This window comes from Oikopleura dioica, chromosome XSR (assembly GCF_907165135.1).
Source record: "Oikopleura dioica chromosome XSR, OKI2018_I68_1.0, whole genome shotgun sequence".
Classification (NCBI taxonomy): domain Eukaryota; kingdom Metazoa; phylum Chordata; class Appendicularia; order Copelata; family Oikopleuridae; genus Oikopleura; species Oikopleura dioica.
In genome coordinates, this window is record NC_137294.1 from 1,534,612 (window position 1) to 1,549,514 (window position 14,903).

The 14,903-nt window shown below is 43.1% G+C and overlaps 4 protein-coding genes across 4 annotated transcripts; 2 read left to right on the forward strand and 2 right to left on the reverse strand.

The window, feature by feature from the left end:
• Positions 1 to 1,345: 1,345 nt before the first annotated feature.
• Positions 1,346 to 4,439, reverse strand: LOC145708489 (coiled-coil domain-containing protein 146-like). The gene is made up of 6 exons (XM_081786161.1): positions 4,232 to 4,439; positions 2,558 to 4,186; positions 2,153 to 2,514; positions 1,921 to 2,107; positions 1,646 to 1,877; positions 1,346 to 1,578 (listed from the first exon to the last, which is right to left on the reverse strand). The coding sequence occupies exons 1-6, from the start codon at positions 4,379 to 4,381 to the stop codon at positions 1,385 to 1,387; spliced, it is 2,754 nt and encodes a 917-aa protein (XP_081642287.1). The 5' UTR covers positions 4,382 to 4,439; the 3' UTR covers positions 1,346 to 1,384.
• Positions 4,440 to 4,444: 5 nt separating this feature from the next.
• On the reverse strand, positions 4,445 to 10,256 carry LOC145708491 (E3 ubiquitin-protein ligase BRE1A-like). The gene is made up of 14 exons (XM_081786164.1): positions 9,962 to 10,256; positions 9,688 to 9,767; positions 9,278 to 9,396; positions 8,966 to 9,232; positions 8,430 to 8,715; positions 7,915 to 8,325; positions 7,594 to 7,828; positions 7,366 to 7,552; positions 7,166 to 7,325; positions 7,006 to 7,116; positions 6,796 to 6,957; positions 5,486 to 5,677; positions 5,307 to 5,435; positions 4,445 to 5,158 (listed from the first exon to the last, which is right to left on the reverse strand). The coding sequence occupies exons 2-14, from the start codon at positions 9,751 to 9,753 to the stop codon at positions 5,063 to 5,065; spliced, it is 2,421 nt and encodes an 806-aa protein (XP_081642290.1). The 5' UTR covers positions 9,754 to 9,767; positions 9,962 to 10,256; the 3' UTR covers positions 4,445 to 5,062.
• LOC145708496 (uncharacterized) lies at positions 5,719 to 6,985 on the forward strand. Its single transcript, XM_081786175.1, has 5 exons — positions 5,719 to 6,146; positions 6,214 to 6,342; positions 6,384 to 6,538; positions 6,580 to 6,722; positions 6,766 to 6,985. The coding sequence occupies exons 1-4, from the start codon at positions 6,059 to 6,061 to the stop codon at positions 6,694 to 6,696; spliced, it is 489 nt and encodes a 162-aa protein (XP_081642301.1). The 5' UTR covers positions 5,719 to 6,058; the 3' UTR covers positions 6,697 to 6,722; positions 6,766 to 6,985.
• A 637-nt stretch (positions 10,257 to 10,893) lies between the features above and the next one.
• Positions 10,894 to 14,527, forward strand: LOC145708490 (trafficking protein particle complex subunit 9-like). Its single transcript, XM_081786163.1, is given in 9 exon segments — positions 10,894 to 11,763; positions 11,765 to 12,515; positions 12,591 to 12,740; positions 12,790 to 12,984; positions 13,028 to 13,421; positions 13,538 to 13,709; positions 13,756 to 13,978; positions 14,025 to 14,358; positions 14,399 to 14,527. Coding segments are annotated over 9 exon segments (2,616 nt in total). The 5' UTR covers positions 10,894 to 11,437; the 3' UTR covers positions 14,470 to 14,527.
• The last annotated feature ends 376 nt before the right edge of the window (positions 14,528 to 14,903 follow it).

Below are 14,903 nucleotides of genomic sequence, written 5' to 3' on the forward strand. Positions count from 1 at the left end.
TCCTCCGGGGCACTTCGGAGGCGTGGAAAAGTGTCCGTAAGTCCCTCATCAAGCAGCCTCATCGGAATAAGTTTGGGCACACTGGGCACTTATCGTCGCCCCTTCTACTTCACGCTTCCCGAGAAACATCCGAGGCGGCGACGATAAACGTCCAAAGAAAAATATAAACTAATGGCTTCTGTGTATCATTCGAACGTTCCCTCCAGGAAACTTCCAAGGCCGAAACTAATCCATCTTCCAATATAGATTCAGTAGAACTTCCTCGCATAGCAAAACGTCAAGAATAGATGACAAGTCATAGATTTTCCGAAGAAAATTAGCGATGATTTTTTCCGCAAAAATTGTATTCAACCATGTTTGAGCAGAATCTTGGTGGCGATGGATAAGCAGCTTTGCATTTTCTTTTGTTTCGATGTGAATAGAAGCCGCTTCTCGAGGATAGTTAAGGAGGTCCTGCTCGCATTTTTCTTAGCCACTCGATTCTAGTTTCAAGCATCCTTCAGAAACAACTCGGCCTAGACCAAAAAAACGCCTTGAATCGCTCAACTTTGCGCGACTTATAATAACACAACCTTCAACTTATATTAACAGTAATCTGCAATAAATTATTGCCATTAATGAAAATATAATTGTCTAGATACTCAAGTTTCGTGAGAGTCGATCCTAATTTTAGAGCAAATACGATGAAGGTTTGAAAAAGATTTTACGGAAACTTGGGACTTGTTTGAGTAAACGGCAGCGCTCCGGCTTGATTCTTGATGAAAAAAGTTCAAAAGTCGCGCCGCCACTTCTATGCCTTCTGGTTTTACTTGTTAGATGAATGCGATAATTGAGCGATATGCAAACAGTAATTACAGTGATCCGCTTGCTCTTGCAGAGTTTTTATTGAACTTGACTCTGATTGAAAGTTGCCTTAATTTTTACCACACATTTTTGTATGAAGTTTAAAATTACTTGTGTAAATAGCCAAGTCCACGAACCGCGATGAAAATAGGGCTCTTTGACAGTAGTTTTTATTTTTTGCTCCACGAGACGAATTGCAGTTCTTGATTCCATTAAAATCCAAAAGACAGTGTTGCGTGTTAGCGACAGTGTCCCTTTGTTGGGCGAACAAATGCAGTGGACTCTTGAACATTTTGGCGTTTGTTAATTTCTATGCCAAGATTAGACTCGGATGTTTGCCCCGAAAAGCTCCGAAGCTAAATTTCCCACCCCAAAAATGCGGAAGCATGGCCACAAATGATTATGCAAAAACAAACCGACTTTGATCCTGCTGTAAGTGGTGATTTAAGCATCCGCGTGCACGGCCCCGATTTATCAACGGATCCGTGACAAACACACCTGGTATAAAAATATATTTTATTTGAATAGAAAAAGAAGAATATTAAATATCGATAGGTTTGGGTTGCGGTTTGCGGAAGTGGCGCATCGTAGATCCCGGTTGCGTCGGCTTGAAGGGAGCCATCGCACCGTAAGGGCGAGGGATGGGGATCGTGCCATCCTTGGGAATGTACGCGTTGGGGCGGGGCACAGCTGTAGATAGGAACTCATCGCAGTCATCAGGCTCAGTGGGAACAACTAAAATTTATTTTAAAACATTGACTCCGGTATTTTTGAAAATTTGAAATCAAGGAAGAGTACTCACATGTAATTCGCTTCCACTCTTGCTCGCACTGTCGATTTGGCGGTAGACCTTGATCCATTCGCTGCACCGACTCAACCAAGAGCTCCTCGAGTTGAACGCGTTTGCGTTCGGTTTCAGAGAGCTTTAACTTGACCATGCTCAGCTCAGCTACTCGCGCCATCACTGAACGCGTTCTGTTCGCCAATTGACTTTGCGCGTTGTTGATTTGGAGAGAAAGATCCAGAGCAGGTCCCTGGAAAAAAATTACTCCAAAGAGCCTGGAAGGAAAGCTTTACCTTTGAGTAGCTGTTTCGTTCTTGTTGTTTTTCTAGCAGCCGTGTAACATGTTGCAGTAAGAGTTCTTTTTCCAAAGCGACTTCTTCAATATTAGCCAGACGGTTTTGAATCTGCTCGAGCTTATTTTTCAGTTCATCTGGGGCCAAATCTTCACCAGGTAATTCTCGTGCCCGCTCGTCGAAAAAGCTAAAACCGCAAAATTAGCCAGGACAAAAACAATCAACGAGTTACTTTTCTGGATCACAAAGTTTCTCCTCCAAGCTTTCGGTTTTCTTTCTTATTCTCGCGAGTTTAACCTTGAGTTCGACTAGCTCCTGCTCGTTCTGCTGCAGTTTAGGGATCTTCTCACTCCATAGAGCGATCTGTCGCAGATCTTGCTTCATTTGCAGCTTGAGGAATCGGATGTTTTCGTCGAACTCATGGATCTTCAACTCGCCGTTTTGAATCAACTGCTCTTGCACGTTCAAACGCTCGTAGAAGATGCAGACTTCTTCTTCGCGCTCCACAAGGGTGACTCCCCGTTCGTTTCTGTGCAAAATGGCCTTTTCGATTTGAATAAGAAGATTTCGCGAGTCCTCTTCTGACTTCACTCCCTAAAATGAAAATTAGATTGAAGTTGAAATGCAATTTTTGTACCATATTATTGAGTCGGTCAATATCAAGCTTTCGGCTAGCAAGAGTGTCATCGATTCCATTTTGAACGTCAATTGCTTTTGACTTTTCGTTTTGCAAGTTTTCGAGCTCGGCCTTTGCGTGAGCCTTTTGTAGCTCTGCTTTGTGCAAGTTTTTCATTTTTTCTTTGGCGGATGCTTGAAGTATTTCAACCTCGTTGGAGAGTATTCTTAGCTTGTCGCGAAGTTCAGATGCCTTTTGCGTCGATCCTTGGATCAGATGTACGTACTTGTTCTTTTCGTTTTTGATCACGTCGTATAGCTTCGCGAATTCGTCCTGCTGCGTCGCAAGTTCTTCGCATCGTTTGCGGTGGTCCTTGAGCACCAGATCGCGCTGCTTCTTTTCCTGCGTGATTGTTTTGATTCTGGTTGTAGCTCGAACGAGGTCTCGTGATTTGTGCTCCCGCTCGTCTTCTTTGATCTGGCGGATTCTGGTGAGTTCCACAAGACTGGCACGCTCCTCTTCTTGTCGCCGGAGAAGACGTTCTTCTTCAATGAGCATTTCTTCGTAGCGCACTTTCTCCATCGCAGTCATCTTTTGTTGGTGCTGAAGTTTGCGTTTTCCTTCCTCAACTTCTTTTGTGAGATATTTTCGCTGTTTCATCAGCTCAGCCGGGTCCGGCAGCTCGTCAAATGCGTCTTGTGCTTTTTGATTTAGAACTTGTTGTTGACGGAGGGCAGAGGAAGCGTGTCCCTGCATGATCTCCTTACGCTTAAGAGCTTTGATCGTCTTGTCCATCTCTTTGTTCTGACGGGCGTAAATTTCGGAGGCATGCTGTTTTTCGCTATTTCGGTGCTTGAACTTGAGCTGAATCTCCGTTTTTTCGATGTTTTGCTCGTGTTGCCGATCGGCTTCGATTGCCAGATCATGGTTTAACTTCTGTTCTCGCTGAGTGGCGCGCTCGATAGCGATTCGGATGTCCTCATGCTCCATCTTTACCGCTTCGTAATCGCCTATCCTCTGTCTGTTAATTTCGCCTTCCATGCGGTTCTTCTCTTCGAGCCCGCGAAGATGCATTACGACTTTATCCCGTGCGAGCCGCTCTTTCTCCAAGATTTTCATAAGCTTGTCGGACTCCTTCTGAAGTTGCTGGGGGACATTGTGGATTTCTGGACAGACGAGTTTGTTGCGGAGCGTTTCTTGCTCGTCCATGCACTCCTTGAGCTCTCGCGCTTCCCGCTCTGCTTCTTTGACTTTTTGGTCGACAGCGATCTTCAACTGGGAGATTTCCGTCCTCCGCTGTCGATTCTCTTTGCGGAGCTCTTCCTCTTCCCGCTCCATGTCTCGTTTCTTCACCTCCGCTTCCTCCGCATTTGGCTGAATACGCGCAAGTTGCCGCTCTAGATCAGCCTTTTCTTTGTAGTACTCCATCAGGTACTGGTCAAGCGATGTTGAGCGATCCTCTGCTGCGCGTAGCACATTTCGCTGCTCGAGGAGCTTTGCGCGCACCTTGCTTACTTCGGCATCGGGGTCTTCTACATAATTGTCGGCGGCGAGGCACGCTCGTTGCTCGTCGATTTCTTCCGTGTACTCTCGCGCCTTGTTCAGCAGCGCCTGCTCTTCGTCCCGGTATTTTTCAAGCTTATTGAACGCCTATGGAATTTATAGAATAAATGTTGAAATGTTGGACTTCGTTACCTCTGAGTACTTGGTGCGGAGACGCTGCAGCTTGAACTCATCCACCTCTCCTTTAGCGGATAGCTCTTCCAAGTTTTGGATGGCGGGCGCAATGTCTATCTCCGTCATTTCGTACTCATACCTATCCGGCGGCATGATTTCCTCGTCCATTTTCAAGGATTACCGATCTCTGGTCTGAACCTAGTAATTGATGATAATTGATTTATTGCGATATCGTAATTTGTTGCTGGCGTTAGGCAGACATCGTCTTTGTTTCTCGGCAAAATGTGCAGTATGCAATAGTCATTATTTACAGTGACAGTTTCAGTAGAAGTGAGGCGTTTCCCCGAGGACAAAAAAATAAGGGTAAAAAGCGAGGGGGAAGATGAGGACAATTGTGAGAAGCCTAAATATGTGCTAATTGTATCTTAGAAACTTGTGGAATTGACTATCCAAGTCTAAGCCGGTGTTCTTTAGAAATACATACATTTAGGACAGAGTTTTTATAGAATCGTGTTTACTATGTCTGACAGACATGATACAGACATTTTTATTCAAGCCTACGCGATTCTTATAGGATAAACTCAGATTTAACAATTCCTTGTATTTTAAAAGAAATCAAGTTTTAGAACTTTGGTTCAATTTCAAAGTAAAAGTGTCTAAGATGCATTTTGGAAAAGTACGTAGCTTAAAATATCATTTTTCAGGGATCGATTCTGAAAATGAAAAGAAATAGAGGAAGAGATAGAAGATAAAAAAATAATGAAAGAGCAGTCGGGGGGTTTTAGGAAACATGTGATTGATTCTCTGGGTTGAACAAAGTTGGTTTTTGAGTTTTTTCTTCTTTTTGAACTATTCAATGTAGATTTTGTGATAGTCATTGCCACCAAAGTTCTGATTGCACTTGGGACACTTTCTTTGGCGAGTTTCGTAACGCGTTTTCAGACACTTAAATTTAGTTTCATCGTTTGGTCAAAATTTGACTTGGACTCTAATTTTTTAAGCTTCGATATTTTCAAAGGATAGATGAGACCCCTAAGTAGAGAGCTATATAACGACCTCGTCTATTTTAAGGATGTAGCCAGGGAAAATTTACCTTGTAACAGAAAACGTGAAAGCATTTTGTCAGGATAGCATTTTTTTCTTCGATATTACAAATTGGGCATTTTAACCGTTTCTGGTAGCGTTCGATTTGCTCATTCAGAACCATATACGTCATATCAGTCTAAATCGAAAATTGTAACTACATTTCGTTCACTGCAACTGCTGGTTTACCTTTCCCCTTTTCTTGTCCATATGATAGCTGGATCGTTGCGCCTTGGCGCGCATCTCCTCGATTTGATCGTTTTTGCTTTTGATAATTCTTTGTACGTCTTGAAGTTCATTCAATTTATCGTGTTCCTTCCTTTTTTGATCCTGGCAGAGTTGGGCGAGCTCGATTGAGCGACGCTTGTGCAGCTCCAGCGCCTGAAACAAGATTTAAATATTTTTGTTGATTTTCTAGAGCCTGTTTTGGAATATACGACTCCAGCTCAAACAATCATTCCAGACGACAGAGAGAGAGAAGGACAATAGATACAAATGGATGAGACTGACTCAAAGAACCGAAAAGAGTTCTTCGATCGGCTAAGGCGATCGCCCTTCAAACCGAAACGATCGGACTTTTACGAAGAATACGGAGAGCCGAGCCTTTGGCGACCTAGAAATACTCCTAGCCGCGGATCAAATCCACTCTTATGCTATCATGTATTTCAATTTAATTGAAACAATTCAGCGAATCCATTTCTGATCCGTTTTCTAAGCCCTCCATTAGAGCTCTATAGCGACGATTCTGACTATGAAGAGATCATGGAACAAAGAGAGCGAGAAAGGGAAGAGCGAGAGAGAAGATCTAGTCAGTCAGATGTTTCAAGCGGATCTAGTGCTAGCATCATGTGTGAGTAGTAAACTTTAGCATTAAGTTGAGCGCATTTTGAGGCACTGAAAGACATTAAATGTTTAAGTTAATTGTGGAGCGGCTACTTTTGAAGATGTAATGGAACTAACCCCGCGAATGGAGGATGAAGAGATCCCTTGTTCGCTCCCTTCTCTCGGCGAGAATCCTTCCCGATTTATGCTCGCTGTTAGCGCAGGTACAACAATAACCGCTTCAACAAGCCGATTTTGATTCTAGGAACAAAACGAGCCTATGATTTATTGTTCCTGACCGTTTGCGCTTACCACTACTGCCTTCTCTCTGCCATGCGAACGAAGGAATCTATCGTCAATTTCTGCCACGCTGCCAAAGCCTTTTTTAAAGACTTCATTCAACTATACCCAGATGAACAAGTAATGCCTGCGATAAATTCTACAACTAAAATCATTTCTAGCAAATTTTGTGCAAACGCATCTTCCAAGTCTACTACCACACAAATTACGGCGACGCAATCAAGATTTTCTTCACCTTTTGCTTTGCCTACGTTTTATTTTCCTTCAGAGTTTACTAGAAAAACTATTTACACTTAACCACAAGGTACGCTAATCGATTCTAGCACCGTCAAAAATCTGCTTTGAAGCGAAAAAGAGAAGCAAACGAGTTTCATTACCTGAGTACGGAGAGAGAGTTCCTGTTCGCCGTTTTTCACTTGCGCTGTTTGGAGCATTTCCTTCTCTTCCAGCTGTCGAACGAGTTTCTGTTGACTCTCGGCCTGTGCTTCCAGCTGTAAGATTTTACTTTCCAGTACTTCTTTTTCTTTCGCTTGTATTTGCTATTGAATAAAACACTCAATATATCTAGCAACGTCGAACGTTATTACCTGCAGGCTTCCAATCTTGATGCGCTCTTGAAACAGGTTAAAATACTCCTTGTCCTTGTCACGGAGATCTTGAACGAGCCGAACATTTTGCTCTTGTATCTCTTCCAATGCCTTAGATCCAAATCAAAACAATATATTTCGCAAAGAAAAAAGAGCTTACCAAGCCGGTCTTTTCGAACTCGTCCTGCATCGATGCATCCTGAAGCTCTTTTTCTGCGTTTGCTCGTTTCAACTCGGCGATTTTCGCTTCGTATTCCTCCACCAGCGCTCTCTTCTGGTGCTCCAAGACGAGGCAATCGCGTGGCAGTTCGTTCAGCCTCCTTCAGAAAGCTTTAGCGACACGCTTAAACCCTCCTTTACCTCAAGTAGGACGTGCGTAGATCAGAGAGCCTGGACTCCATCTCAGCCAGTCGCATTTTATAATCATTTGCTTCGCTGGGCTCATGATTCGTCAGCAGAGCTTCGAGTCTCGCAGCTTTGTCTCGTGCACGCAGCAGCTCGCATTCAAGGCCTTCCACTGAGCTTTCTAGCGCTTTCTGCGGAATTCCTGAATCCAATTATACAGCAAAAAGAGCGTAAAAAGAGTACCTGTTTCAAGAACTTCATTTTCCAAATCCGTGAATATCCTGTAGACAGGCTCTTCTCGTTGTTTCTGGAGGAGTTGTTCGGCCTTGAGACCTTCGATTTCTTGCTGCTGCTCGCGCGTTTTACGTTTTTGCCTGTTGAGTTCGGCTTTCAGTTGGCGATTGTGGGATTGAAGCGAGTTGATCAGCTGGCGCATTTCTCGATTGATGGGTCCTGCTTGCTCGGTCGCTTTCTGGTGCTAAAAATTTGGTGTTATTAAATTGATAAAAACAACAATTGTGAATTTTTTAATTGATAAACAAAATATATTAAATTTGTACTTACCAAATGATACTCGTTGCAGACTTTGTCGTATTGCAACTGAAGCGTGTGATTTTGTGCTTCCTGTTCTTTGAGTTTCGTTCTCATTTGCTCCTGCAGATTGAGTTCTTCGCATTCCATCTGCTCGAGTTGTCTGAGGAAGAGGTTGCGCATTCCTTCGTGCGAAGCCCGGGCATCTTCGGCCTGCCTCTTCAGCAGCTCCGATTGTTGGTACAAAACCGAAAACTGCGCCTTCAACGATTGATAGACGCCGCTGGTGATGATGACCGCTTCGGAGGGATTTTTAACGCGCAGCTCCATGTTGTCGCGCTCCGTTTGCAACTCGGACAGCTTCGCCCTCAGCTCGGCGATCTCGTTATCTTTTTCTTGGAGAGCCTCGTCTCTATTTTCGGCAGTGATGGCTTTTGGCGAGAGCTGCCATAAGGTTTCAATTTTGTTTATTTTTTCTCAATCGAATAATAAAAAAAAACTTATTGAAATTTAAAACTCTCTTTAAAAATTTGATATTGAAACCGTGCCTTGTCCTCGTACTCTTCTTTCGGCTGTTTCTTCTCCGGCACCTTCGCAGAGCGGCTTTTCATCTGTCCAATGAGTCTGTAGTTGCGTTTCGTCAGTTGCTCGCATTTGTGCTTCAAGTCTTCGCAGAGTTCCGTCTTCTCCTCCAAATCGTTCTCGACTTTTTCTAACTCGGCCGAGAGGTCTCTGTTCTTTTCCGTCACCTCGGCCGCCATTTTTTTGACTTCGGCATCGTTGACGCCAGCCAGGAGGCGCTGCACGCAGCGGAGAGTGAAGTCGTTTTCAGATCTAAAATTTCAAAGGTAGCAAGTTTCTTTTATTTCTTTATTAAATCGACTAATTATTCTTTGTTTTTAGTAACGAAGCTTCAAAATTCAACTATTGGAATTAAAAAAATCACTCATTCTCGAAATTTTATTCTAAATCTTTCATTTCAAGTTAGGGTTTGACTGAGAATCAAAGAGAAGGAGGCTTGGATTTATCCTTAAGGATTTTTGTTTTTTAAACTATCCAGTTTTGATTTAAAATTAAAACTAACCGTAATCGCCTTCCAAAAACACGTAAAACTTCATCAGATTCGGGGGCTTCGTCGAATTCCTTTTGAACCTCCTCTTCCGTTGGAAAATGATAGGTGAGATTGACCGGCTGGTTTGTCAGCGTCCCCAGCTCGGCGGAGAACTCTTTCCACCAGCTCCGGACGACTCGGTAAAACGCTTTCTTCTCCGCGAGTTTCTTTTCGGCCACTTCGGCGCGCTGCAGACTTTCGCTTTTGATCTTCTTCTCCGCTTCGAGCAGATCAACCAGTCTAATGAAACGCTAGAATTCGAGACTCTAAGAAGGAGGATCGTACCTTGCTTTGGAGAACTCGTTGACTCGTTTGTCAAGTTCTTCGGAAGAAGAAATCGTCCCTAATCGATATTGTGGCAGTGAGGACATGCATGATCCTGAAGAACCCAAATCCAGCGCATCCTGAAATCATGGCTTGAAAGCTGCCCAACTCAGGAACGAATAGATAACAATAGATAGCGCAAGAAGTTATCTTAATTCTAGAGATATGCCTGGATAACAGATGGCCACAGACATTCCCTATCTGTACTCTTTGAATGATACCCAAATCAATGATTGTGTTTTAAATTTAATGATTAAGCTACTGACTATACGAAAATAATTTGAAATAAAAAACATCCAGTTACGAGAACGTTCATTTTTAATTGGAATTGGAAATTACTACTAATTCTAGCTAATTATAAAGTAATTTACCATGGCGTTGACTTTCTTCTCCAGCGGGAGGCCATCCGGACCCTCGTCCGCAGTCCTTTTCATCATAGCTTCGTTAGAGACTATTACTGTATGTTAATACTTTATTTTCGATAATAATAATATTAAATTCCAGATATATTCATTTTCCTTTTTTTATCCTTGAAAAATCAAAAATATTCCCAGATTTATTGATAGAGATATTGAACAATCAAACTTTTGACACTTTTGTTTTATTGTTTTTGATCTAAAACGATAGAACGGGAAACTTCTTTACCTTTATCTTGAGTGAGGATTGAGGCTTTCAGTTTGAAATTTGAAATTGAGATTGAATGCTTGTGTCAGGGATAGATACTAGTTACAGTGAGTTGAGAATGGTTGAGATAGGTGGCAAAAAAGAGAGAGAATAGCGGTGTCAGGAATTGAGAAGCGTCAACTTGAGGAGCGTTGCTTTCTTCCTCCGCTGAAAATCTGTCTGGCAGACAGTCTGCAGGACGACAATGCAGGTAGTATTCTCGGACTTAGGAAGGAAACTAGGCTCGGCGCTCGGGCATTTTATTCGCCGCTCAACGACGCTGCGGCCAATCAGCGCCCAGAGAAATACATTCCAATTCCATTTCTAGCGAGATTCCTTTCGAATGCGAGAACTCTCCTTATTTCTAATGCTATTTCTCACTAGAGCTCTCTCGTAGTTTATGATTACGTAATGTTTAACGACTTGAAAGCGGAGAATACAGTCTACTAGACTTGATTATCATCAAATCTAATTTATATATTGCTTAAATTAATTGATCATCCATTTATGATTGATTATTTAGTAGGAGATTCCGTCAACTATTACTAACAGTGTCCATTTCACACTGATTACAATTGCAATTACAGTTAGGGAACATTAAAGTTCAGAACATCGTTAACACAATGAGTTCGAATTAATCAATTAAGCAAATGCTTGATTAATGATTGATAAAAAGAAGGCCTGGATACGGTGAAAGCTCACCAAGAAATCGAAGAAGGAAGAAATAGAATCAAGAATATAGAAGGATTTCAAGAATTTCAATGTCGCTCTCTTCTCAGCGTGCCTCAAGAAAGGATCTTCAAACATGACTTTCCTCCCTCATTTTCTGTCAAAATAAATTCCTTTCCTTGCCTCATTAATCGCTCATGACAAATTCGTGGAGCTAGAATGATCCTTGATAAAGGCAGAACTCGGCAAATGTACCGTGCGATATGCAGCCGGACTACCAGGCGGAGGTGCATGATCACGGGACGATCAGAATCGCACTCGCCACTCCTCCCGGCCAGGAGAATCAACGCCTCAATGATCGAGTCCAGTTGAAGCTAGAGAAGCACAAAGAGCTCTCTATTTCCGGCAGAAATCTTCGGATGCGTTACTCGTGGAGTAAGGGTTACTCCGGCGAATGGCTAGCTGCTAGTGCTTGGGGAGATGTTCAGCTTTATCGGCGGCCGCTTGGATTGATTTTTATTGTTGATGCGAAGCGGCAGGAAGATGCTGATAGAGGAATTGAAGAGTACATAGTTAGGGGTCTTCCATGATTTCATGATCGAATTTTAAAACTGATTGTTCTTTGTATTAAAAATCCTTTTCTAAGCTCTCCGAAAGGAACTGAACGCATCTGTCTATGACGGGCGCTGCTTGCTGGTAGGCAGCAAAAGCAGTCAACCGCTCAAACCCGACATTCTTCACTTTCAATCCGTCGATGCTTGGAAAACTTCTTGGAAGGATATTGAAGACATGGTGACGTCGATCTACTACATTCTCGAGTCCAAACGCGTTGAGAGGTCGTCTATGTCTTCTTCCAACTCGGACAAGTCTTACCCAATGCTAATGGCTCCCTTCGAACGTCGGGAGGGAAATCTAGACTTTGATTCGCGAAGCTTTCGCAAGAAACTTCAAGGACGATTGAGAAAACACATCGGGGATCTGTGTCTGCTCTGTGGCCTCCCACAAGAGGCGTTGATTGCCTATCACAGCGCATTAGATGCTCTGCGCCTTTCTCAAGATCATCTCTGGGTTGCGGCTTCGCTAGAATCTCTGCGCCGTGACAGCGTCGTATTCAACCGTAGTCAAGTCTGATCATTGCTTGGAATCGCCGAATGACATTTTCGAAAAATACCGCGAAGCAGTGATCAATTACTCGAAGTTTAAGGAAGCAGGTGTTCTCGAACTCGAAGCGTGTCTAAAAGCGACGAAGGTTCTTGTTAATATGGGTCGAAACTTGGACGCCTCTGATTTTCTTCAAAACACAATCTACATTGGCATCAAATTGCCAAGCGAGCGTGAGATTGAAAGGCTCTCGACTCTGGCCGATCTATACGGGATGATCGGTTTCAAGAGGAAAGAGGCTTTTTACAAGCGAGTAGCTGCAATGTACTGTGTTGCCGATCAGAACAATTCCGAAGCCCGGTGGCAGCAGTGTTTCAGCCTTCTTCGGGAGAGTTTGCCCGGCTTCAGTCTCGAACACGTTCTCGGATTTATAAAGTCGAGCGAATACGAAACAGACCTGTTTCTTTCATCCGGAGAATCGACTGGCTGGCCGGCGGTGCAGGCGCGCGTTCTCCACGAACTAGCCTTTTCAGCACGGAAGATTGGCGATACCAAGCTTGCAATCAAACTTTTATCCGGCCTCCTGCATAGTACCCACTCGTTTCTTAACAAATCGGAGCAGGAAGAGATGCTCCAAGCTTTGAAGAACTACTCCTCTGCGTGTCGAGAGGAAAGCGAAATCCTCTACGAGCCGATTTGTTTACCGAGCTTTGTTAATGTTGTGATACCGACGGGAAATGGAGATCCAAACCTTGAACCAATCGAGGTATTGTAGAAACTATCAATTTTTCTTACTAATCGATAATACTTATATATTTCCATAAGTAACGAAATTCCATAGACTACGGCCCAACAAACCAATCGAGTTTTCATCTACTCACCATTCGAAAAAGACCGGAAAAAGATCCGCTGGGTGAAATCTGAAGTCAACACAATCGAACTGATATTCTACAATCCACTTGCTGCGGAAATCGATGTCAATCACATATCTGTAAGGAGTTATTTTTCAAAACACGTCGTGAATCTGCTTGTTTCTATAGATCGTTGCGAAGGGAGAAGCTTCCCCAGTGAATATCAAGCCGCAAAGTGTTCGTTTGTCGCCTGGATCTCATGTTTCTGTCAAAATCGACTGCATCTGCGAGATTGTTGGTGAATTCGAAATCACCGGCTACAGAATCGATCTATACGGTCTCGTCTACGAGGTTCACTTTGAGCGGCTTTTGAAAAAACGAAAGGTTCATAAACTCTCAACATTTTGATAGTTAATATGTTTTGTAGGAAATTTACATTCTGAAAAGCTACAAGATCGAAGTGATCGACACGATTCCGATGCTCGGAGTCGACGTGTCCCTCGTCCAATCTCCAAAAGCGTTGAATATCGTCCGCGAACTCCAAGAAAACCAACAAGTCAAGTACAAATCTGCCTTCTACGACGGGGAACATCAGAAAATTGCGATCACGATCGAGAACGTTTCTCAAATCCCCATCGGCGAAATTGAAGTTTATCAAGAAGTCGATAGTGAATCAAAGGGAGTGATTAACTTTTCATGCGAGAGTGCTCCTTCTACTTTGAAACCCGGCGAACGCGTCATTTTCGAAGCCTTCTTCGACAGTGAATTGAAAGACAGCAAAATTGAGACCGTCCTGCACTTCATCAAAATCAACTACAAAGGTAAACAGTTGCCTTAGCCGGTTGTTTTCACTCAAAACAACTAAGTAAGAGTTTCGATCAATGATAAATTAGAGCTCATTCTTTCCATCAAAATTTGCAATAACTTTTTTCAAAAGAGCACTCCGATGTTTGCTACATGCGTACACACACGACGATCTTCGAAAGTGATATCATCCGTCCCCTGGAAGTTATCGGCCTCTGCGTGAAGCAGTCAGAATCATCCGAATACGCAACGATCGTCCTAGAATGTCATAACAAGGCAATCGAGGAGATAAACATCATTCAGTCGTACATTTTTCTAATTCAAAAAGAAAAAAATCTAATCCTCATCTAGTGTGCCTAATCAACAGGGACCTGCTTCGCTGAAATCAACTGTCGTTCGAAATGGGCACGCATCCGTGCTCTACGTCCAAATTGAGAAGCTAGCGCACATTCCACTTTCCGAACAGTGCATGGAATCTGCGCTCGGACTCAAATGGCGCTGCGATCCAGCTCGTTATGGGGTCGTTCATCTTTCTTCCACCACACTTAACACGAATGAACTCATCGCCCTTCAGGTATGTTCATTTTTCCCAAAGATCGATTTGTATTCCGTGAATCAAGGCTAGTCCTCTCTACTGGGAGTCTGAAGTCGATGATGAGCCACTGGAAGAAATCGTCAAAAATGGAAAAGTAATGGAGCCCATGATCGTCCGGACGACAGCGATCAACCGCACCAACGAGCCCTTTGAAGATCTCAAAATAATGCTTGAAGCCGTCCAAGAAGACTCCCGCGGGGAGTTCAATGTTCTCGACGGTGCGATCATGTCCACTGGCCTCAACGAAGCATTGACTCAAGTGTTGGAGTCGAAGTCCTCCGTTGAATTTTCTCACATGATGATTCCACGCTTTGCTGGCAATTTCAAAATTCGCTTCAGGGCGTTTGTCGCGGATAAAGGTTGGTTCTTGTAGATCAATAGGGAATTATGAAACTTAAGGTTCTTCGCTCAAATCTTTCGTCTCTCCGAGTTATTCTTTCTGTATCAGCCATCCTTCAACTGCCTTATAGGATCATTCTTCTGTTTCTTATTCCTCCGGTTTATTCTATTAATATTTCCTAATATTCATATTCGGATACATGAAAATCACTTTTGCGGAGCAAAATTCTACCCCCCATGTTTCTTGTGCTCATTAGAAAGAGCAACTCCTAAGGAGTCGAATGGTATAGTTTTGAGGGTCTGAGTCATCACATATGACGTCATAAGGGCCCCCTTTGAAAAATGGGCATGTCCCCCTGTATCTCCGAAAATTTTCAGAAATTTATGGAGATTTTGATATCGTTGGAAAGCCCACCTCAAACTGGCTATGAGCACAAGGTGTGCAAGAAAAAATTTCTAGGAAAAAATTTTTTTCTGGGACAAAAACTTTTTACCCAAAATTTTTTTCGGATTTTTTTATTGCGCACCTGGTGCTCTTAACCAGTTTGAGTTGGGCTTTCCAACG